Consider the following 25,783-nt stretch of genomic DNA (forward strand, 5'->3'; position numbering starts at 1 on the left):
AAAGTTACAAAATTAAAAAAAAAAAACAAAAAAACATTTAATTGTTACCAAAATAAGAAAAGTTATGCAAAACAATTTCCATCCTGACAGTTATATAATTCCCTCCTTAGATAATTCCTTTCAAATCTCCTGTCTATAATATATGTTATTAGAGACTATGTAATTACACCTTGTGGAGCAGTAACTGGATAATACTACACTGCTGGAGACAGAATTTTGTCAGTGTAATTGCAAAGAAAAAGGCAATAAACTGAGACATTAAATGAAATTAACAGATATCTATTTTCTCTAAAGGAAAAACCAAACACTTTTAATAGTTATAATGGTCTGAGTTCTAAAACTTTGGACTAGTTTTGTATTGATTATATTTCACAATGACTAGAAAACTAACAGAACCATGATGTTTTTCTTCAGAGAAATCCGTAACAACATAACATTGTAATATGAGCCAGAACTTTTACCGATTATAGTAAAAGTCTAAACACTCATCCATCTCCCCTGAGTTTCAAAGAGCATTGTGGATCTAGAGCATACCACTGAGTGATCACTGCCAAATCCTTCCCCTCTAAGGCAATTTTGATGAAAATATCTCTGTGAGAAACATGGCTTATGCCTCCTGGCAGAAGATGACTGTCTACATAATAAAAAACAAACTGAGTGTTTTTCTCACGTGCTGTCCTTCTCGGGGATCTCTTTGATGGCAATGCGTACTTGGTTGCTCAGGTCCCTCCCAGCGTACACCACACCATAGGTACCTTTACCCAGAACCACCTTGTCCCCATTCTCATTGGTCTCATAGATGTACTGGCAAATGAGATGACATAAGAGAGTTTGCAAAATGTGACGGTTGAATAAGCAAACTGTAGACTGACTATAGTATGGTATGGTAAAATCTTATTTGAAGAAATTTTACCAAGATTATTTTCACTTGTTCCATTGGCAGATTTTTTTGCTTGAATTAAGCAAAAAAATCTTGAATTAAGCAAAAAAAAAAAATCTTGAATTAACCAAAAAAAATCTTGAATTAAGCAAAAAAAATCTGCCAATGGAACAAGTGAAAATTATCTTGGTAAGATTTCTTGAAATAAGATTTTTAAGATCTATTGTCAAAAAACAAGTTCTTATATCTCACTGAAAAGTTACTCTTTAGGTGATTATGTCTTATTTTAAGCGTGATGAGATATTTTGACTAGAAATGAAAAAATACACTTGGTAAGATTTTGATTTTGCAGTGTTTCTTCTTTTATCTTGCTATGGTTTTTCTCTTCGTCTAAATGAGTGAGACTTAAAAAGTACCCACTCTGCATCAGAGGAGTGAAGGACTGTACCGACCTCTAGTATTCCATCAGATAGGGGGTTCAGGTCCTGAGCCGGGGCTTCGGCCTGCTGAAGCAGAGAGTTCACCAGTTCGCAGAAACTAGTGGGAGAACAATGTAAGAAAAAAAATTTAAATAAAAAACATGAAGGGATGGTGAGTATGTGATGAATCAAACTTTTACAAGTATCAGTTTAGGTCAGCGGTGTAACTAAAGGCTGGGTTCCTACAGATTAAATTTAGGACCTTTTTAAGACTACTTAGAACAGAATTCAATGCCCATTTGACAGCCAAACCGGCAAATATTAATGACTCCTTGAATTTAGGAAAACGCATTCATTTACTCCAATACTTTGATTCCCATTGTTCCAAGTCATTTCTCACCAGGGGCTGCAAAGTTAGCAATAACTGGTTCCTAATTTCAGTATAAATTGTCGGGTTGAAATGGGTGGAACTGAGTTGACTAACGTCACTTTCTTTGCAGCTTGGACTTTTAACAGACACATTTAAACACAATACAGCCAACAGGTTTATGACAACATAACTTAAGACCTACCATATCAGATTTATTAGACTTTTTTAAGGCATTACATGCAGATTTGTAAATTCAAGACTTTTAAGACCCCCTGAGGAACCCTATAAAGAGCTTTTAGGTAAAATATGGCATGTTAGGGATTGAACCAGAGGGTTTTTTGGGGGGTTTGGCATCTTATAAAAAGCTGTAAGTAATAAGGCTCATATTTCAGATGTTTATGAGATGTTACCAACTTCCCCAGAGTAAGTAGGTGAAGTCCCACTGCTTCCTGTTGTGCCCCATCAGACCTCATTTCTCTACACATTGTACATGTACACAGTAGTGAGAAACAAATGATTTTTTGACCCCGTTTGAATTGTGCATCATTTACTCCTACGGTGCTTTTTTATTTAAACTATTGCAGTGTGTTGTACGGATGTTACAATATCAGACTGTGAGAATATGTAAATACTAAGACTACAAACCTGAAAGTTGTGCAAGTGACATCACCTGAACTTTCTTGCTTCAGATCTGCTGAAGACGTCTCTGCAGCGTAAACATGACCAGACCTGTAGTGATTTCCGCTTCTTTGATTACTTTTGCCCTCCCTCTTGAGGAATGAGGTGAAATACTGTGTGTCAATGGCTGTTTCGGTGTTGGTGACGTGTTTCATGTGAAATATGGGATTGAGTCCATTGAACTGTTTAAGCCTAAACTAGATGTTCATTAGCCTTATCATAACGTAGGACTTTCTCAAAACATAAACTGTCTTTTAAATTGACAAATTGTGGCACAATTCAATGAAATCAAAAAAATGTTTAGTCTCTCCCCATTGACTGCCATTCCTATTTTTTCTGATGTTAGATCCCATTACCTTTCTGTTTCAATTTTTGGCTTATTTTTTTGTGCTTTATTTTTTTTTAATATTATTATCTTTTTATTTATCCTTTATTTAACCAAATAAGAGTTCCAAAGTGCAACCTGGCCCAGGGGTCAGCAGTACACGCCATGAAAGAAAAGAGGTTTTAAAAGACAGCTAATAATAAAGCAAAACAAACAATAATTTAGTAATACCAGGAAAGTTTGAGAGTTTTTAAAGTGCAATTAACATTTTTTTAAAGTGAAAATTTAGCTGAGGTCAACAGCAATTTAAAAATACAGACACTGTCCGATTGACTCACTTTTTTGTCCGAAGATGGAAGGAAAAGTTTGGAGTGACATGAGCTCAGGTATTCTCATTACTCTGGGAACATTCAAATACTACATTTCACTATGTATGTTTTAGTGGGAAGGTATGGGTCTATTTTCTGTAACCTTTTGCTGCTGCTATATTAGCTAGGACATCCTTGCAAAAGAGATTTTTAATCTCAGTGACTCAATTTTTCCTAGTTAAATTAAAAAAAAAAAAAAAAATCCTAATAATGGAATAATATTACATGGCTGTATTGGTACTTTATGCTTCAATACTTTTTCCACCAGTGACTGAGGTAAGATATCAGACACACCTAATAACTATATGACATCCAAACTACCACTGTGTAGAAAAAGAAAATGGGACCAATGGGAATAGGAATTTGTGAGGCTGTCAGGTTCTGTCTATGTTAGAGTCTTGTGGTCTTGATGCAGATCAACCTCCCAATAAAAGCGGGTGGTACTTTGACTGGAAGAGAACTGAACTTATTAAATGAAAGTCCATATATGATTTCCTGTCAGTGATCAATAGTAACTACAGTTGCAGAAAAAATTATTAGACCACCTTGTTTTCTTCAGTTTCTTGTTCATTTTAATCCCTGGTACAACTAAAGGTTAATTTATTTGGACAAATATAATGATAACAAAAAAAGCTCGTAACAGTTTAATTTCAGAGCTGATATTTAGCCATTTTCTATGTTTTCTCGATAACCAAAATCACTTAAGTTCTTACATCAATCGCTATGGCATTGTACTGCCAAAAACAGTGCTTTTAGGCATTCCATGTTTTCTTTTCTGTCTGTTTTAGTCACATGATACACACAGGAGTTAGTACTTGATTGCATAACCATTGTTTTTGATGACTTCTGATGGTTTAATAATGTTTTCTGGGACTGTGTATTGATATCTGTAACCATTTCCATGTTATCTAAACATTGGTGACCTTGAGTTCAACCCTTTAAGGTCACTCAAGGTCAAAGGTCATGGGCCCAAATTAAAGTCCATATATGACTTCCTATCAGTGCTCAACAGTAACTATATTGATATCTGTAACCATTTCCATGTTGTAAGTCTTCAAAATATGACCCATTATAAGTAAAAGCAAATTTTTTATATTTCAAAAATTCGTCAAAAATTCAAAAATCTAAATTTCTCAAAACTGTGAACAAACTTAGTAGACATTGTTCCAAGGAACCTACATATAAAATTTTAAATGAATCCGACCAGCAGTTTCACCGGAGATGATGTTTAGAAGAAACAGTCACTTATCTTATCTATGACAAATCATCATTGTTACTCCAGTCAAGACCATGGTGCAATACAAATACATTAGTTTCCCATCATTTACTACTGTTTATTACTACAGGGTTTCTGCAGGTATCAGCAGATCTAATTTAATGCTTTTTAATGCCCTTTTCAATGCCACTTTAACAAATGTGATGCACATATCCAACTGCAGATACAATATTATATATATTTTTACTGTCAACAGGCTTTGACCAGATTCTGAATAGTTCCTCCTCCAATCACTTCTGCTGAAACTTGCACTTTCCCATTTTTCCAACATTTGCTAATATTCCCTCCACTCTTTCACCACAGCATGAACATGCTCACAGCACATTGCATTCCAAGCATCTGGTGTTGTGACTTCGTGCATCGGCCATAAACAATAGCCAATTAAAAGGTTCCACCTGTCAATCATCACACTATACTTCTGATCAAAACTATTAAATGTTTATATAATCAAAATAAATTGTGAATAACAATGCTTTCTTTCCTCATCAGGTGTATTTAATTTTGTAATGCCTCTGGACATTGAATTTAATGCTTTTTAATGCCATTTAATTTTCACAAAATCTATTTAATGACTTTTAATGCTTTTTAATGACCTGCAGAAACCCTGTACTATTGTCTGGTAAGTAAGAAAGAGAAAATGAGGAAACTTCTGGTACAGTGGGAGTGAATTCTATTCTACTGAAGAGTGCAGCTGGATTTTGCGGGTGAATGTGACACTAAACTAAATCTTTTTGAAGTGATTTCATTTAGGTCAAATATATATTTCAGTGCAGGAATCGGTCCAGGGGATTTCCTGGAGGGCATTAGAGGAAGTATGACTCATGCAGTGCAGTTGCTTCACACTTTAAGATGCCAGTTTACCAACAGTCTTTGTCAATCAACCTCGGATTATCCCTCCATAACATGTACCGCTGTGGCCTAGTGAGTATCTGCCCATCTATCTACTGTCAGTCAGATGGTGTGTTTTTCTTTGTTGTGGCCGTCAGCTGGTCAATGGTCAGGTCATTCACACTGACTGACGCACAAAATAAACACAGTAGGTCCTGCTGGATCTGAGCCAGTCTGGAAGTCGCTCACCCTTTGCAGTGAATCTCTGAGGGGAAGCATAGCTGGAAGTCATCCGAGTTGTAATGGACATACAGGAAGCAGCTCCGCTCATCAATCTTTGAAGCGCTGACGAGGAAAAAGAAACAGATTTTAATAATTCACGCACTCTAATCAGTCATTCTTTTGTTTGCTTTGGCTATAAAAGGCCTCGATACAGATATAAACAGATTGCATTGATCGCGCCCTTTTCTGTTCCAGCGAAGCAGCAGTTTGGTTTCTACCTCTCAAATACAGCACTTTTCAGAACCGTGTTTGCTTTCTGTTGTTAAAATTTGCTTAAACTGGCCGAGTGGCAAATCAGCAGACAAAACAGCGCTAAAGTACACAGCTGCAATGATTAGTAGTTGAAAAAAAAAAAAAAAGTAATCAATAAAAAGCCGGGGTCGCATAACAAAGAAGCAAAGCCTGAAACCATATTGACAGAGCAGAAATCTGACAGGCAGCCAAGGTTTCCCAGACAACGCAGATGTTTTTGTGTCCCGTGGCTGGTGCTGTGGGCTTGAACACACCCAAAAAGTCAGAGCAGATATTTGAGAGATGTTAGCACATGCTGGGCTCCAGTGTACCTCACTCCCCGAATTGCAGAGGCCGGGAAAGTCCACTGGTGTAAGCCTTTCTGTAGATGCAAAAAATGACATTTACTCTGAAGTGCATTACACACAGCAGGACAGCTCACACCGGATTTTGTTTTCACGGATGAAGTATGAGCTAAATCTTTTTTTTTTCTGTGACTGTCAGAGCACGCCCACACACTTCTGATCAAACATTCATTCAACCATAAATGAGAGTGCGCAACAAAGGTCTTGAACTGCGTCTCTGTTTTACTGACAGGTACTTTCAGAGATACAAGGGTCTATGTACCTTTAATGTAGTGATATGTTTCAGTTGGACGGTGCGGTTTTCATCCTCCTCGCTCACACATACTATAGATGGCTGGAAGACTTTACTGGGCTCCAGAATAAGAACCTGGAAAGACATGGAAAACTAGGCTTAACATTAATAAATTATGGAGCCTTTAGTTGTTTTAACCCTCTTTCCTTTTTGTTTTTGACCCATGCTTGTATGTTTATACAGGGTTCCTACAGGTTTCTACAAGTTGAATTTTTAAGACTAAGAACAGAATTTAATGCCCATTTCACAGTCTATTTCACTGGCAAAAAAACCATAACTCTTAGAATTTAGGCAAATGTATTTACATACTCCAACACCTTGATTCCCACTGTTCCATGTCATTTCTCATCGAGGGCTGCAGAGTTGGTGCTAATTGGTTCCTAATTTCAATATAAATTGTCAGGTTGGAACAGGTGAAACTGAGTAGACCAGTGTTTTTCAACCTTGGGGTTGAAAACTTAATAAAAACTAAAAATAATAAAAAATACATGGTGAGTTGAGAGAGACCATCACAATCCATAAAAGACATAACAAACTGTGAAGCTGAAACTGAAGCACTGTGGTACTGTTTATCTTTCAAATGTTCAATGTAGTCGGTTTCAGATTCTGCAGCTCTTTCATAATTCATAGTTTCTGTTATTGTTTTTTCAGTATTAATTGTCAGCCTTGTAAATCCAAGCTGGACTGACTGTACATATCCTGACCAAAGAAAATAAAATTCTCACTTTGTGCAGTAATCTACACCTGGCTTTTCTGCCTCCATCCATAATAATATACATTATATAGACTAAATGGTGTCTAAAATTAATGTTTATTTGCAACATAGTATAGCAAACAATTCCATGATCAAAAACAAATAACTTTAGCAAAAGAAATGTCTCCGTTTTGAATGTCTGGGGTCGCCAGAAATTTGTGATGTTAAAATGGGGTCACAAACCAAAAAAGGTTGGGAACCAGTGGAGTAGACTAATGTTGCTTTCTTTGCAGCTTGGACATTTAACAGACACATTTAAACACATGTATGGCAACATAACTTAAGACCTACCATATCAAATTTAATACCTTTTAAAGACTTTTTAAGGTATTAAATGCAGATTTGTAAATTCAAGACTTTTAAGACCCAGCAGGAACCCTGTTATATGACGTTTGTGTTGAGAGTCTGGAGCTAGTGTTGTCGCTTTACAAGAATAGAACAGAGGAGAAGTCTGGAGTGAGTGAAAAACAAGTGAAGTTCTCTGCATAGAAATCAGTGTCCAGGCTGTTATCATGGATGTCGAAATGAGATTAGCTAATATCAACAATACAGGGTGTCCAATAAAGTCTCTTTACAATTTCAGAAATTTATTACAAAAGCAAATGAATAGACAAATCTGTGGAAATTATTACAAAATGAAAGTAGATATTGAAGGCTTTTTTTTTGCCTCATTTAATACTCCCCTATATGGGCACCATTAGCAGGGATCCCACTCTTTACCTGAAATTATTTTCCAGGACAGTTCCAGCCACTACAAAGACAAGTTATCACATCATACACTAATCCATTCCCCCTCCTTCTTTGGAAGCGTTCTTTTCTACAGTTGTAACTTGCATTTACCCAGATTGTTTCTATGTTTATTATTCTGACATTTGATGTACAGTCTATGGCTATAATTTATCTATGAAAACTAATTATGACAAATGTATCATAATAATGCAAACACACCCACAGATTACAGCGTAGCACTTCTTTAACCTGACAAACTGGTGTTACAATGTTCAAATTGGGCAATTCCAACTCAACTTTCTCTTCTCCGTTCCTTTCTCTTCCGCACTTCCTCTAAAATATTTGTATATTTTCAATAAATCACTGAAAAAAAATTTCCATTGTTTCATCTCAGTTTAGGCAGACAAGGTCACAAGGCAGGGGAAGGATAAATAATTTTCCAGGATAACTTAACTGTTTCCAGGACATTTGACCTTTTTCTTTCTCATTTTCCATATGTTTTCCATGACTGGAAAATTGGTTAATCATTTTCCAGGTTTTCCAGGATGCGTGGGAACCCTGTTTAGTTGCTCAAAGCACATCAAAACTGTACTGGATTTCTTGCCATGTTGGCTGCAGCATAGCACCATTACATATCATCAAGTGCTTTTGTTATAATTTTTTTTTTTTTTTTTTTTTTTTTTTTTTTTTAAATTGTAAAGAGACTTTGTGGACACCCTGTATTATTTTTTTTTTGTACTTTTTTATTGTTTTAGTATAAGGAACAAAACAAACATAGAAATGGTAACAGGTACATTCAGACATTTACATACTGTTTACTATCCACAGATTGGATGAAAAAGTCCCATTTTTTCCAATACTTTACACCCTTGTGTTGTTGTAGGCGGAGACTGCAGGTCATCATTTCCATTAAATGGATATGATTGACAGTTTTTATCACCAAGGAGATTGAGGGAGGATCCTTTTTTAGCCAATATTTGGTGATGGCGTTTCTGCCTGCAACCCCCCCTGTATTATTGAGGTATTATGGGAAAAGGATTATGAACCCCAAAATGCTGCCTCTTCTTTTCTTTTCCTCTTTTATTTATTTTTTTTTCACTTTTCCTGGCTTCCATATGACTTCCATGCTATACAGGGTTAAAACTGCAAATAAACGAACGTTTGCTAGCAAAGATTATGGCTCAATTTGGTCAAAGCGAAAAATGTTTGGGCTTAAATGTTCTGAAAGGTGTAATAAACTTGCTGTGTTTTTAGTTTCCCTGAACACATCTGTACATAACCACCACTAGAATCGCTTGTTGTCCTGAAGGATGCCGTTTAGTCTGATCTGTGTTGACTTACTGGGCAGCGGTTTGTGGAGATGGTAGGTTTACAGGCCTGCAGAAGCAGCTCCATCCAGAAGTCCAACATGTCCTGTTTGGGAGATCTCACCTCAGGCAGTTTGGCAAACTGACGGTACAAGATGTATGTCTCCATAATGGACGCTATATACCTGAGAAACAGACCTTACACTCATGAGGACACTGGACCCCTTTGAAATCCTTCCTACTCTACTTTTAACATCCTTATCAACATAACTGTTTAAGTCTTACCAGATGGGCGCCTTGAGCCTGTAGAGTTTCTCAGAGGCATCGATGACTTTTCTGTATTCATTAACAAGGATGTTTGCTCCAAGGTAGAAGCCCACATCCCAGTACTCCTTCATCTTCTCCAGGCTGCCCTTCCTCCCAAGCAGAGTGTTGATGGTCACACCTGGACACCAAACACAGAATGTTAACAAAACAACCATGGCTTATTCCTTATAAGCATATCATTGATGTCAGGCGAAAACCGAAAACCTTTTAAGTCCATTTTTGGTCTTCTGGACGATTCTGTTGGTCAGTCTTCACATTGGTTTGATGGTTTTAGAAATATTTAACCGACGAAAAGTGATGAAAACAGTTTGTGACTACATCTCTTAACCCCATTCATTTATTTAGAATATACATCATTTTTCCAGTTCGCTGAAAAATAACCATTTTGGGCATAAGAGGTTTCTGCTCGACAGTGACGATATTATAGTGGTATTTTTAAAATTTTGAAGAACAGACATAAGACGCATCACAAAACAGACAGAAAATGACAAAAAAGACTCCACACCCACCCCTCCATCCACTCTTGAGCAAATAAAATAGACAAAGAATGACAACAAAAGCAACAAAAACAAAAAAACTATCTGCTCTTAGAGGATACAAAAGAAAAATAATCATAACAAGCATCATCTTTGAGTGGACGTCTATAATGATTCTCAGACCACAGTAAAAGTTAAAACAGTGAATATACAGTGCATTGATTTAATCCAGTTGTACTAGGCATGACTACGTACATACATTAGAATGTATTCAGGATAGTTTGGACAAATAAGACAGAAATGGTTGCCACATTCATCAAAGATTGCAGATATGACAGAAACAGTGTATTGGATCTTATAAGTTGGTTTCAGCAAAAATGGGAAAATAATGTACCTATTTTGCGTAGTTCAATAGAAGTGTCAAACTCATGTCCGACGGCCATCAAGAGGACCACGCTGTTGATGCCAGAGTGGAGAGTCGGCTCTGTTTCAAAAGCTTTCCCATACCTGAAAAAAAAAAAAAAAAAGAATATACCACATCTACACACAGAGACCCGCAAGGATAATATGAACAGCACAAAAGAATCAGAATACTTTATTAATCCCAGGGGAAAATTATTGGGTGTTAAAGTCACTGCATTCAAGTAGAATAAAAAGTAGCAGGAAAGAAATGATCAATACAACAGATAAAGAAAATATATAAATATATAAAGCTCTAAGTATACATTTTTGATTACAGGAGATATTCACTGTCACAGCTTTATTGCCAAATAATGTTTATGTAGTGTCACAATAAGGTTCATAATATGTTTTCCATCCATAGTTGTATTAATTTTTAATTACTGATGATAGAGAACCGGACTGCTGCATCAAGTTTTCATCACATCCTAAATTAGAGTCTGGACATTATGGAGGTTAATCTTTGTGTGTAAATGGTGTCTCATTCTCCCTGAACCATTCTGTCACAAACCTGATGATCCTGATCAATCCTGGCATTGTCCAATCTGTTTGACATTAGAGACATAAGAGGACACTTAATGCATCAGTTAAAGTTAAATATCCTGTTCCAGCTGAAACATTACACACTGCAGTACTTACCCATGGAAGGATCTGAACTATTTGCTTAGTTAAATCCAGGAAGATACTTTTTTTTTGATCCAGGCTGTTTATTTAACTCTAACTGCAGTAAGTGTCCTGTCCTGTGTAATTTGGGATGTGATGAAGACTTGATGCAGCGGTCCAATACTCCATCATCAATAATTAAAAATTAATGCAACTATGGATGGAAAAAATATTATGAACCTTATTGTGATACTACATAAGCATTATGTGGCAAAAATGACATCACAAAGAATGTCTCCTGTAATCAAAACCAAAGGTAGTGCACTGAAATACTGCATGTCTGACTTTTTTTTGGCCGGGCAGTGAAAATAGTTCTGAATATATATATATATATATATATATATATATATATATATACACACACATATACACCTACACACACACACACACCAAATATACACTACCAGTCAAAAGTTTTAGGAACACCCCAATTTTTCCAGTTTTGTATTGAAATTCAAGCAGTTCAAGTCCAATGAACAGCTTGAAAAGGTACAAAGGTAAGTGGTGAACTGCCAGAGGTTAAAAAAAAAAAAAAAAGAAAAAAGTTAAGGTTAAACAAAGCTGAAAAATAATGTATATTTCAGAATTATACAAAAAGGTGAACAAGAAATGGGTTAACAACTTAAAGCCATTCTGCAGCAATGGAGGTTGATCAAGCCTCGAAAGTTGGTGCTACCAATTCTTACAGGTGTTCCAATGTTTCTGAATTACTTACAACCCCCTGTGTCTGCATAAAAGTAGTGTTGGAACACACTTTGGTACCATACCGTTGTGAGCATTATTTGAAAAGTATTGTACTGCAGAAAGTAGTGTGTTACTATAAAAATGGAAAAGAGGAAAAAGCAATTAACGATAGAAGAGAGACACACCATCATAACACTTAAAAATGTAGGTCTGTCCTACAGAGAAATTGCCAAGAAAGTCCAGGTGTCAGTAAGTCCAGTTTCCTTCACCATCCAAAGGCACTCAGAAACTGGGGGAAATGCTGACAGGAAGAGGTCTGGCAGACCCAAAGCCACAACAGAATCAGAAGACAAGTTTCTGACAGTAAACAGCTTGCGTGATAGGCAACTCACAGGACAACAGCTTCAAGCTCAGCTCAATAGTGGTCGTAGTAAGCAAGTCTCAGTTTCAACTCAAATACACAACTTTCAACACAAAACTGGAAAATTTGGGGTTTTCTAAAACTTTTGACCAGTAGTGTATGTATATACTACAAAAGAAGTCCCTGTGTCACAAAAACCCCAAACTGAATGTACCAGTAGCAGGCCTGGTCTCTGCTGCGGTGGTCAGTAAATCCAGAGCTCATGAATATGTCTTTGAAGATTCGTCCACACAGGCAGTAAACGTCCGACGCCACCTTTCCCCCAGACTCCACGATGGGCAGAATGGTCTCCAACGCCTTGGCGCGATCTCCAGGGTGGTTCCTCCTGATATGAGGAACAAAGAGCTTTATGTTTTTCTCAAGGCTAAACATTAAAACAAAAATATAGGGGAAAAAATACAATGGATACCTGTTTAGAGCAAATATATAGTGAAACTTGATATTCTGATGTCCTGCGACCAGACACATGGGCAGGTTGTTTAAAGTCTCCACCAGTTTAATTATGGAATCATAATCCTGAGAACAAAGAGGAACCAGAATAACAACATGTTATAGTGTTGGAGCTGCTGTTGCTGGACATGTGGGTGCCCTATGCTCAGCTGCTTTATGACACTAACCCTCAATAACAACAACAACAACAATAAAAAGAAACACACACAAAGCCTAACAAGAGAGTTTTGGTGCCTCAGTTAAAAACTAAAAAAATAGAAGTTGTATTATTATTATTGTCCAGTAAAAAAACAACAGTGAGTTACAGTTTAGCAGCACACATACTCTACTTCTATGTATATGATCAAAATAAAAGCATAAAAGATCTACAAAAAAAAAGAAATAACTTATAAAAAGAGCACACATAGCATACAAAATAAAGTGGAAATGATGTGAATTATATAACAACACAAATATAACAAAATGTTAGTCCACTAAGACTGCAATAAGTAACACAGTGAATGACATTGCAGTATTAAGACGAAATTACCATATACATATATATATATATTAACTGAAAGATGCGAATATTAAATAGCATTTGTAACTACCAATGCAAAGTAAAAAAAAAACAAAAAATAAATCAACCCACAGGAACTGAACTGCTGTCTCCTGCATAGAAACAATGTTGACAGTATAGCAACAGCATCACATTACACAACAGCCTACATTTGCCCATAAATGCATTGTGTACTGACTATATTGGTAATGATGCCTATGTACATAATGGTAATGGTGACACTGAGCAGTGCAACACAATACACATGAAAAACCTTTACTTATTCCACATCACAAGTCCATAATTCAATTGTTGTTAGTGCACATAAGTGAAGTTTGCATCACAATCTGTTTTGTGCCGAAAGTCGGTGATTTCTTAGGGTTAGACTGTAAGTTGACAGTTGCCAGTACCATCTGGATGTGGTTTGTGCAACTAATGGAGTCTATATAGAGGTGTATTAAATGAGGCAAAATGAAAACAAAAAACTTTAATATCTAGTTTTCATTTTGTAATAATTTTCACAGATTTGTCTATTCATTTGCTTTTGAAATAAATGTGTTAAATTGTAAAGAAACTTTAAGGACACCTTGTATTTTCTGAATGTCATATTCATACTTTTACTTAAGACTCAGCTTTATTGTCAATTGGTTAATGGTACATGATAGAAAAAACTATAGTTACCCAGGTGTCAGTTTTGTAGCAGAGGAGATTAAAAAATAAAACATGAAACATATAAAAGGTAGAATAAAAACTACCATAAAATGTGAAAACAAAATAAATAATAAAATGACTTCTTAATATGTACAAAATTTCACAGTAGGCAGCAACAGTACAGTTAAAGTGGTGGTGTATGTAGCAGCAGCATGAGCAACACTGAAATAAAGTGGCAATACTTTATTTCATGTTTGCCCTTGCACTACTGACTGACTAAGTCAATAGTTGTTTTTTTTTTAATTTCGCCTTGAAATTACAATTAAAATATTTAACCCTTGTGTATCCCTCTAATTTACTACCCTTTGGGCAACCACGAGCTAAAAATGTACATGCACTAAATAATGCTATAAAATCATCATATGTCATTTCTTTTGATTTTTTGTGTAAATCTCTCATGCAGAGGGGGATTGCTGGAGATTAGAGTCTTGGATGTATCAAAAAGTAGAAACAACTTTGATTTCATTGCATTAGCATTTTTATATGGTGTCAAATTGCCCCTGTGGGAACACTGGAGCCAAAAATGTACATGTAAAAAACTGCTATAAAATCATATCATCAATACTTTTTCTTCTTTTTCTGCGTAAATCACATAAACCACTTCAGATCAGTTCAAAACTACCAAAACAGACAAAAAAAGCAAAAAAAAAAAAAAATGTATACATAAATAAAACAAGAAAAGCACTCTGAGAGTGCAGACCTCCGCCAAGGCAGATCAGCCCCCCCAATCACCGCCAAAATTGAATCATTTGTTCCTTGGGTCAGTATCAACATTTCCTGAAAATTTCATCCAAATCCGTCCATAATTTTTTTGGGAGTTATCTTGCTAACAGACAGACGGAGAAACAAAAAATCCGCCTGCCCATCCCCTCTGCCCTGATCACCACCAAAATTTAATCATTTGTTCCTTGTGCCAGTATCAACATTTCCTGAAAATTTCATGAAAATCCATCTATAACTTTTTGAGTTATCTTGCTAACAGACAGACAGACAAACCCCGATGAAAACATAACCTCCGCCATTACACTTGGCAGAGGTAGTTACATCAACATTACTACTTTACTACTTTAACTCTTTAAGTGCCAGACAGTTAAGGGGCTAATAAGCCTTAAAAGTGCCACAGAATTTGGCCGTTTTTCAGTATTTCGCGTCGTTTTTATAATATTTGAAGAATCCTGCAGGAAACCGCTCGGTAACATCCGACAGATTGCTGATTAGATCCAAAACGCACCGGACGCAGCCGATTCATTATTGATCGTAATTTGCATAATTTATAATAATAATAATAATAATAATCTTTATTTATATAGCACTTTTCATACATTAAAAACTGTAGCACAAAATGCTTTACATATCAGTTTAAAAATCAGTACCGCCCCCCACCCACACCCACCCACTCACCCGCACACACACACATATACATGCAAACCCACAAGCTCACACATACCTAAGAAGACTGACTGAGCACGGGTAGACCAGAACAAAAATGTACAAGTAAAAGTAAAACATCAATTTAGGAGGCGCTGTCTCAGGGAGCCATCCGCACCAGGATGCAGCCGCCGACCCCGGCGACCAGGCACCAGCAACACAGCCCCGCATCCCAACTAGTGGGAGAGGGCCAACTGGGACCCCCACCCACCAGAAAGAAGCGGACCCCAGTGAGAGAAGGCGCCGCCACAGCCCCCGGAGTCCACAGCCGCCCCCCGGCATGGAGGGCTCCCTCTGATGAAACACCGGAGAATAAGAAACATTAAAAAGATATAAAAATATTATTCGGTCGCGTGACCTCAAATTCCCGTCTGCTTGGTCTCAAAAGGGGGACACAGAAAGAATGTCATCGAAATGTGAGAAAGAAATGGGGGTGGATGGTTTGTTTGTACACAAATATGGCGTGTTCTCCAAAGCCGATCTGATCGGCCCGTGGCACTTTACAGGTTGTTTTCGTAAAGCCGATTTAATCGGTCCATGGCACTGCAAGTGTTAAGCAGTACACAAGTTGTGGTTTCAGTTACAGTCCTGTCTCTGTGTGTGTGCTTAAAATATTTTTGAAGGTAACACATGATGAATGACACTATTGACTAAACAAACAGTCATCTGGTTTCTGCACATACTCACAAACTTACACCCACATACCTGGATGTCCCGGTAGGACAACAGCAGATTCATGACAATATCAGGTGTGAGCAGTTCTACACTGTCTAGGCGCGCCTGGATGCGACCCAGTTCCTCGCTGAGCGCTCGGCCCCTGAAGCGCTCCCGTGCCATACGGATCTCATGCCTGACCGACTCCCGGAAGTACTCGCTGCAAGAACAAAGAACAAAATAGGTCATACATTTCCAAACTTTCACAATCTTCAGTCCTGTGGAACATGGGCAAGGCTCCGTGTTACAGTATAAGCAAACGCCTGTGTAACGTGAGACGATGATGTTTTGGTGGTAAATTGAAGCCGATCAAACCTGGACTGAATCTGCACATTGTTCAGCAGATGCACCAGTCTCTCCACCAATGGTGTAAGCAGTGGCTCCAGCTGGAAACTAGGCTGCATCAACTCCTTGATACCAGTCATGATTGTAGCGTCGCAGGCAAACACTTTACCCTGAGGTGAAACTACATACGGGATGAACGTGTAACTTCCACACTGCTCCTGAAAACACACATAATGCATCATGAAGGTCTAAGTCACAGTGTTAACCATTTATTGGGCAAGTGACTAATTTTGGTAATTTCCTCAAACATTAAATATGGGGCCAATCCTGTGCCTCATTGAGGTCCAGAGGCATGTTGGTTTTTAGAAACACTACAGTGTGATTGAGAGAGATTTTATGGACATTTTGAAGCTGTAAATAGTGAATATGAATGATTTTTGTCAGTTTATGACCTTATAACAGTTGTTTTGTTGCATGTGTTTACTTTTTAGCAAGTGCTGCTCAGATGTTTTATAGCAAGGAGGCATATGACGATAACTAATAACACACTAAGGTTGAAATTTTGAATTTCAGAGTATTTCAGAGGATGAGTGCCCTATAAAGGGTTAAGACTGACCATTTTCCAATGCTTTAAAAGTAGGCTGAGGCAATAAATGATCACATCAGTTTCTTTTATCTCTTTACAAGATCAGTTAAAGGAGTGATATTTTGCTTTTTTAAGTGGAATTATGTATTTTAAATATTTTCCCTGTGGTCTACATAAACTGTAAATGCTATGCTTGGGTCTGAATTCTTCATTAATTCAACTCCACAGGTCCATATTCAACCCTATTTCTGAGTAATGACACCAGAAAGGTGGTTTTGAGCACTGGCCCTTTAAATGCACATGAGCCATGTCACGCCTCACTCCCTCCAGGTTGTTGATCGTGCTTTCTGTTCCATTCAGCCACTTGTGTTCATTAATACAACCAACAACTGAACATTTTAGGTAATCTCCTCGAAGTTAGGACATATTTTCAGTATTGGCTACAACCGCTGCTGCTGATAAACAATTATGCCGTACTTGGAGAAATGTTCATCTGAAGTGTTGACCTTATATGTGCAAATGTCATGACATAACTAGTCATAAAACGTAACAAATTAAGCAGGAATTGAAATCGGTTGTAGAAATCCACTCGATTTTTGCCAAAATGAATATCAAGATAGCTTTGCAGCACCTGGAGGGTTCAGATTCAAACTTTATGAACTATTAGGGTCCAAATACATAAATACATGAACCAAAGACTAATAAAAGTGGGTTTAGCAAAATATGACCCCTTTAAAATACAAAGACTTTTAATGTTTTGCTTTATTTTATTTTACTATAATTGCTGTTGTAACAGTTCTACCTGTGTTAGTGAAATGCTGCACTGCCTGCCAAGTGTTTATCATGTGCTGACCATTAAATAAATATTAAATATGCCTGTACAATATGAGGAAATCTGCAATATGTGATAACATTATTCAATAGTGCAAGGATTTTCTGCTTTATGAGTTAATAATCAAACGTGCTTTCAGATCACTATTTTTTAATTTTCATTTCTTTATATTCACTGCGAGTCAGACAGCCTTTTGTGATACATTTTCCAGCCATGTCTGTATGGCAATGATGATGAAAATGTAACTTTCCATCCATCCATCCATCCATCCGACTTGTTTACAATATGTGCACCGCAGTCTTCAACACATTTCTGTTCATCTCACTACCTTACTACCAACTTAAGATACAACTAATCTGTAAAACTAACGGTTTTTTGTGTTTTTATTTTACTATAATTGCTGTTGTAAGAGTTCTAACTCTGTATTAGTGAAATGCTGCACTGCCTGCTAAGTGTTTATCATGTGCTGACCAATAAATACATATTAAATATGCCTGTACAATATGAGGAAATTTGCAATATGTGATAACATTATTCAATAGTGCAACGATCTCCTGCTTTATGAGTTAATAATCAAACATGCTTTCAGATCACTATTTTTTAATTTTTATGCCTTTATATTCATTGTGATTGAGAAAGTCTTTCCACCCATGTCTGTATGGCAGTGATGATGGAAATGTAACTTGACTCCAACACCTTTCACCTCAGACTTCAGTCTTCCACACCAATCTTCACAGAAATAATTATTTTTCATGATAACGATCATGAACTGATTTGGAAAGTCTTCACTGGGTTATCAGTTTTGGTCATATGGTCCAGCCATACTTGCCTAATTTGTCAGAGTTTCTTAATTTTCCAAAACCCTTCCCACATTAGTCAATAAGCTCAACCACCAAAAGTGATTAATGCTGCCTGTAAAACACACTCTTACCCATAACACTACTTTACCATTCAGTGTACAGCAAACTACAACAAAGATGTCTTCTTCTTTTCATTATAATTCACAGTTTGTCTTTGTTTTACTGAATATAACCGTTGTAAACTCTATACTTTTCTTCTGTTACGATTAGGAAAATAGATTTACATGTCATACACTAATACGTATATTAATTCTACTGTATGATAGATTTTGCTCTGGCTGATAAAGACAGCTCCATGAACACAGGAATAGAGGCAAAATATGTCAGACTAAAATGTGTCTGATATATGTCTGTGTAAACATATGTCTTTCATGGGGGGATGTCACATTGACGAGCTCTAAAGTCAATAATATCGCAAGAAGAAATTCATAAAACCACCATCCTCGAACCTTGTTGAAGTTGTTCTCCTTGAAACAAAATAAGTTTGTGAATTCCTGATCTCTTGACTTACTTTGAGAGAGTTTTCTAACAATGTGATTCACTTGGAAAAAGACAAAACATTACTAGAATTATCTTTTTCCCCCCAAAATAACTATTGAAATATTTAACCCTTGTGTATCCCTCCAATTTACTACCCTTTGGGGACCCTCGAGCCAAAAATGTACATGCACTAAATAATGCTATAATATCATCATATGTCATTTCTTCAGATTTTTTGTGTAAATCTCTTATGCAAAGAGGGACTACTGGAGATTAGAGTCTTGGATGTGTCAAAGAGTAGCAACAACTTTGATTTCACTGGATTAGTATTTAATATAGTGTCAATTTGCCCCTGTGGGAACACTGGAGCCAAAAATGTACATGTAAAGAACTGCTATAAAATCATATCATCAATATTTTTTCTACTCTTCCTGCTAAACCACATAAACCACTTCAGATCTGTTCGAAACTATCAAAACAGACAAAAAAAGCAAGGAAAAATAAAAAAAAATTAAAAAAAAAAGGATTATTTTATTGTATTTTTTTGCCTGTACATTTTCGTCTTGAGTGCAAAAAGTCCTGACAGAGTAACTGATAATAGATTTTTTTTTTTAATGTCAAAAATAAAAATCCTTGCAGAAATTCATGCCATATACTGTAAAACAGGGGTGCCCAACTCCGGTCCTCGAGGGCTACTATCCTGCATGTTTTAGATGTATCCCTCTTCCAACCCACCTGATTCAAATGATAGGCCTATCATCAGGCTCTGCAGAAGCCTGATAATGACCGTCAGGTGTGCTGGGAGAGGGATACATCTAAAACATGCAGGATAGTAGCCCTCGAGGACCAGGGTTGGGCACCCCTGCTGTAAAACAACCACAACGATCACTAAATCTGAACAGAAAAATGACCCAAAAAAAGTACAAAAATGAAAAAAGGCATGCTTACCTAGACATGATTCACATGTTATTGTCTATACAGTATATTCTAATCTAATCTCTAATGTTATTGTTTATTTTACTGTCACATATTTTGTCTTAGTTCGATAAAACAAAAACTGACTGCATAAAATATGACATTGCGTCATGTTTATGCACAGAGGGGGTAGGTGGTACCAAGGCTGCTAACAGAACACAACCTTTTTTGGCTCATGACCCCATTTTAACATCACAAGTTTCTGGCGACCCCAGACATTCAAAACAGAGACTTTTTTTTTTTCTAAAATTAATTGTTTTTGATCATGTAATAGTTTGATATGCTATGTTGCAAATAAACGTTCATTTTAGACGGCATTTAGTCTATATAAGGTATATTATTATGGACGGAGGCAGAAAAGCCAGGTGTAGATTACTGCACAAAGTGACAATTTTATTTTCCTTGGTCAGGACATGTACAGTCAGTCCAGCTTGGATTTACAAGGCTAACAATTAATAATGAACAAACAATAACTCAAACTATGAATTACGAAAGAGCTGCAGCATCTGAAACTGACCACAATGAACATTTGAAAGATAAACAGTACCACAGTGTATCAGTTTCAGCTTCACAGTTTGTCATGTCTTTTATGGATTGGGATTGTCTCTCAACTCACCATATAGTTTTTATTAGTAAATTGTTTTTTTTTTTTTTTTTTTAATCAATTACTAGAAATTTCAGGTGACCCCATTGAATTCCAGGCGACCCCACTAGGGCCAACCCCTACGTTAAAAAACACTGTTCTAATTCTAATTTAATCTAATCTAATCTAGTCTAATCTCTAATATTATTATTGCATGTTACTGTTGCATATTTTGTCTTAGTTCGATAAAACAAAAACTGACTGCATAAAATATGACACTGCCTCATGTTTATGCACAGGAAGGTTGGTGGTAACAAGGCTGCAAACAAAAACCAGAGAATAATCTACACTGAACATAAATGCAACACTTTTGTTTTTGCTCCCACTTTTCATGAGCTGAACTCAACAATCTATAACATTTTCTATGTACACAAAAGGCCTATTTCTCTCAGATATTGTTCATAAATTTGTCTGAATCTGTGTTAGTGAGCACTTCTCCTTTGTCTTTTGCTGAGATAACCCATCCACCTCACAGGTGTGGCATATCAAGATGCTGATTAGACAGCAGGATTATTGCACAGGTGTGCCTTAGGCTGGCCACAATAAAAGGCCACTCTAAAATGCGCAGTTTTACTGTATTGGGTGGTCCAGGGGGGTCAGAAAACCAGTCAGTATTTGGTGTGACCACCATTTTCCTCACGCAGTCTTCTTCATGAATTCTCTGAAACAGCTTTGGAGATGGCTTATGGTAGAGAAATGAACATTCAATTCACAGGCAAAAGCTCTGGTGGACATTCCTGAAGTCAGCATGCCAATTGCATATTCCCTCAAAACTTGTGACATCTGTGGTATTGTGCTGTGTGATAAAACTGCACATTTTAGAGTGGCCTTTTATTGTGGCCAGCCTAAGGCACACCTGTGCAATAATCCTGCTGTCTAATCAGCATCTTGATATGCCACACCTGTGAGGTGGATGGATTATCTCAGCAAAGGAGAAGTGTTCACTAACACAAATTTAGACAGATTTGTGAACAATATTTGAGAGAAATAAACCTTGTGTGTACAGGGTGGGGAAGCAAAATGTACAATATTTTGAGGCAGGGATTGAAAGACAGTGTATGACCAATTAGTTTATTGAAAGTCATGAGAATTTATCTGCCACAAGAAAATTGACATAATAGAAAATGTTTTTATTCTATGTGTCCTCCTTCTTTCTCAATAACTGCCTTCACATGCTTCCTGAAACTTGCGCAAGTGTTCCTCAAATATTCGGGTGACAACTTCTCCCATTCTTCTTTAATAGTATCTTCCAGACTTTCTGGTAATAGTTTTGCTCATAGTCATTCTCTTCTTTACATTATAAACAGTCTTTATGGACACTCCAACTATTTTTGAAATCTCCTTTGGTGTGACGAGTGCATTCAGCAAATCACACACTCTTTGACGGTTGCTTTCCTGATTACCCATATGGGCAAAAGTTTCTGAAAAGGTATGGATAATAGTGTTAGGTATGATTATGACATCAATATATGTTTGGTTTCAAAACAATTGACGTAGTGCCTGCTGAGAAAAAACAACTAAATGTTCATTGTAAATTTTGCTTCCCCACCCTGTACACAAAAAAAGTTTTAGATCTTTGAGTTCAGCTCATGAAAAATGGAAGCAAAAACCAAAGTGTTGCATTTATATTTCTGTTCAGTGTATTTTATCTGAAGTGCATGCTTTCATATCTGACTAAATGCAGTGTTTTTCCATCTAGATCTTATGAAATGTGTGTGTGATGATTTCATTGAGGGCGATGATTGACAGAAAAGCCTGTTTGCAGGATGCATTTTGGACCAAATCAAAGGAGAAGTACAGATGAGTGCACATGGTTTGTTGCTACAGTGGTCATGGCTCTTCGATTAGTGTGAATGACAGTTGTAAACCTTATCTGTGTGTGTTGACATGTTTGTACCTTCACTGCGTGGAGATCACTATCCTGCTTGTAACAGTACAGGATGATGTTATTGGTCATACTGAAACTTTCTCTCACTCCGAGGTGGTAGAAGAGTGAAGGCTGGCAGAAAGAGTCACTCATCTCCACCACGGCCACATCTGTTTGAGGAGACACATTTAATTAATATAGACAAGAAAAAGTGCGCGTGAGGTTTGCGTAATGTGCGTAAAGTCCTGCGTGGAATTCCTGCATGCCTACACTTGCCTGCGTTGTAGAAACTATCCAGGATGTCAGCGGTTCCCAGGGATATTCTCTCAAATGAAATGGTTTTGAGGACTGCGTGTGCGTCTGCGCAGGCTTCCTTCAGACACTTCAGGGACAGGTCCTCCTCCGTCTGCGGCACCGACGCGTCCTCGTTGACAATGTACGCCACGGACACGGCCCGGGTCCGGGTACGCGGAGAGGCGCTGTGTTTACCCGACCCGCCGCCCCCGGAGCTCAGCTCGATGGCCAGAGAGTCCTGCCATAAACTTCCAGCGGACACCCACACGGGATCTTTCCTCTTCAGCTCGTGCAGACTCATGCGCCTGCGCTCCGTGGTGTACATGTCGCGCGCTCTTCTTCTGTTTCTTCTTCTTCTTGTTGTTGTTTCTGCGTCTGAAAGTCAATGCATGTCTGTTAGATCAACAGGGTTACGACTTGGTGGAGTTTCCCAGGTGTGTCACCGCCTCCGCGCATATTCTCAGTTAGTCCTCCCGTGGATCCACACGACCCGCCCTCCTCTTCCTCCCCTTCCTCCTCTTCCTCCCCTTCCTCCTTCCAGCTCCTCCTTCCTGTCAGACTGAAACTGCACACCAGAGCTGCAGCTGTTGATCATTTTTGTAATCGATTAAACCACTGATTAGATTAGATTATTACGTCCGCCAAGGAGGTTATGTTTTTGCCAGGGTTTGTTTGTCTGTTTGTCTGTCCGTTAGTGTGCAACATAACTCAAAAAATTATGGACAGATTTTGATGAAATTTTCAGGGTTTGTTGGAAATGGGATAAGGAAGAAATGATTAAATTTTGGTGGTGATCGGGGGTGGGGGGGCCCACGGGGGGGCCGCAGACCTCCGCCAAGGCTGATCAGTGACCCCCGATCACCACCAAAATTTAATAATTTCTTCCTTATCCCATTTCCAACAAACCCTGAAAATTTCATCAAAATCTGTCCGTAACGTTTTGAGTTATGTTGCACACTAACGGACAGACAAACAGACAGACAGACAAACAAACCCTGGCAAAAACATAACCTCCTTGGCGTGGGGGGGGCCACTGATCAGCCTTGGCGGAGGTCTGCGCTCTCCGAGTGCTTCTAGTTTAAATAGGTGGAAAAAATAGAAATATTAAGAAGACGTGCATGAAAATGACAAACACCTTGAACAACAACCACGAAAAGTATAAAAGTAATAAAATATCTATCTATCTATCTATCTATCTATCTATCTATCTATCTATCTATCTATCTATCTATCTATCTATCTATCTATCTATCTATCTATCTATCGATTCATGTTATTATTTCTATCTATCTATCTATCTATCTATCTATCTATCTATCTATCTATCTATCTATCTATCTATCTATCTATCTATCTATCTATCTATCTATCGATTCATGTTATTATTTCTATCTATCTATCTATCTATCTATCTATCTATCTATCTATCTATCTATCTATCTATCTATCTACAACAAACAAGTCAAGTGACATCTACAATATGTGCACTGCAGTCTTCAACATATTTCTATACACCTTACTACTTAACTAACAGCTTCAGATGTAATTAATGCTGCCTTCACATGCTATTTGAATTATGGTAAATACTAGTTATGAACTTGAAAAATGTTTGATCTATGTGCTGCCAAGATGAACTTTTCAACATGGTGGAGATCAACAAGAGATTCATCGCAAATGATAAATAATGTGTTCATTAACTGCATTAACTGCATAATCTGCTGCTGTTAGCTGAGGATTTTGCACATTTATAGCATAAACAATTTGCAAAAAAATGACAAAAATGTAAATAAAATGCTGTAGCAGCTGAATTATCACTTCCAAAACTGTTTTATCCAAGTAGCAGGTCATGATAAATTGTGTGTCAGCCATTCTTCATTTTGCTACGACAACAAGAGCATTTGAACACAACACTCTTAATTAAGATTTAATTAGTAATTTCAAATTCACAAGTGAAAAGGATCACCTTCCCAATAACACATGAAGGCAGCATTACACATAACTTTGCTGTGATCCTGGTGTCATGTGTGTCACAATAAGAAAAGAAACGAAGATGCCTTTGGTCAAACTCCATTAGTTTTACTGGTGAATCAGTGTTACAGAAGATGATGGTGTTTCTATGGTCACCCAGGAGCCTCTGAACGTCCAAATGGTTCATATCTGATGACACTAAAAAGCTAAGGAAGTGCATTTTAATTAATTTATATTTACGGATAGAATTAGTGATTGAAAACTTGTCAAACATTTTAGATCAGGAGCCTCTTTTGGCTGCTGTTGAACAGCTGTTTAAGTCTTCAAGGATTCATGTTTTAAAGTCAAGGACTCTTCATAAATTCAGGTTTCCCACAAACATTTCCTAGACTTTTAAAAGAACACTGATATAATGTCCATAACCTCTAAGTATATGAACAGAAGATAACTTTTAACATAAAATAAAAGTCTTTAATTGACAGTTACTGTCATTTTCAGTCCAAGTTTTCGACAAACTATTACACTCGTCTTTAAACGTCATACTAACATAATTGCAGACTTGATCTCTTAGTTTGATCATTTCTAAATTAAAAGTTAATATGTTGATTTCTAAGGATTACAACAGTAAATTTTGTGCCAAATTGCATTGTTAGTCAAATAACAGAAAGCCATCCCAGCACCTAAAAAACAAAACAAAAAAAACGTAAAATAGGATAAGATAAAATTAAATTAAATTAATTAAATTAAACTATGAGGTTGACCACATTTTTATAATCTCTATTCAGTGTCTAGACCTGACAGGTTTATTCTCTCGTCCATTTCATTACATCTCATGAAGAAAAATGTTAAAAGATCATATATGACAGTTTTCCATTGACAGACTTTAACCAGGTTCTGAATAGTTCCTCCTCCAATCACTTCTGCTGACACTTACATTTTCCCATTTCTCCAACATTTGCTAATATTCCCTCCACTCTTTCACCACAGCATGAGCACACTCACAGCATGTTGCATTCCA

At 37.1% G+C, this 25,783-nt stretch overlaps 1 protein-coding gene across 1 annotated transcript in view; it reads right to left on the reverse strand.

Moving 5' to 3' along the window:
* Positions 1-23,239, reverse strand: part of LOC115436359 (mitogen-activated protein kinase kinase kinase 5) — a 37,562-nt gene extending 14,323 nt beyond the window's left edge. Inside the window, exons 1-14 of the mRNA XM_030159213.1 lie at positions 22,780-23,239; positions 22,534-22,673; positions 16,291-16,478; positions 15,967-16,135; positions 12,544-12,650; positions 12,289-12,459; positions 10,302-10,414; positions 9,390-9,549; positions 9,139-9,289; positions 6,285-6,389; positions 5,990-6,039; positions 5,394-5,489; positions 1,333-1,417; positions 671-804 (exon numbers count right to left, since the gene is read on the reverse strand). Of these exons, the coding sequence (XP_030015073.1) occupies positions 671-804; positions 1,333-1,417; positions 5,394-5,489; positions 5,990-6,039; positions 6,285-6,389; positions 9,139-9,289; positions 9,390-9,549; positions 10,302-10,414; positions 12,289-12,459; positions 12,544-12,650; positions 15,967-16,135; positions 16,291-16,478; positions 22,534-22,673; positions 22,780-23,122 (2,012 nt within the window). The 5' untranslated portion in view covers positions 23,123-23,239. The remainder of the gene's footprint in view (positions 1-670; positions 805-1,332; positions 1,418-5,393; positions 5,490-5,989; positions 6,040-6,284; positions 6,390-9,138; positions 9,290-9,389; positions 9,550-10,301; positions 10,415-12,288; positions 12,460-12,543; positions 12,651-15,966; positions 16,136-16,290; positions 16,479-22,533; positions 22,674-22,779) is intronic.
* Between the last annotated feature and the right edge of the window lie 2,544 nt (positions 23,240-25,783).

This window comes from Sphaeramia orbicularis, chromosome 16, assembly GCF_902148855.1.
Source record: "Sphaeramia orbicularis chromosome 16, fSphaOr1.1, whole genome shotgun sequence".
NCBI classification, from domain to species: domain Eukaryota; kingdom Metazoa; phylum Chordata; class Actinopteri; order Kurtiformes; family Apogonidae; genus Sphaeramia; species Sphaeramia orbicularis.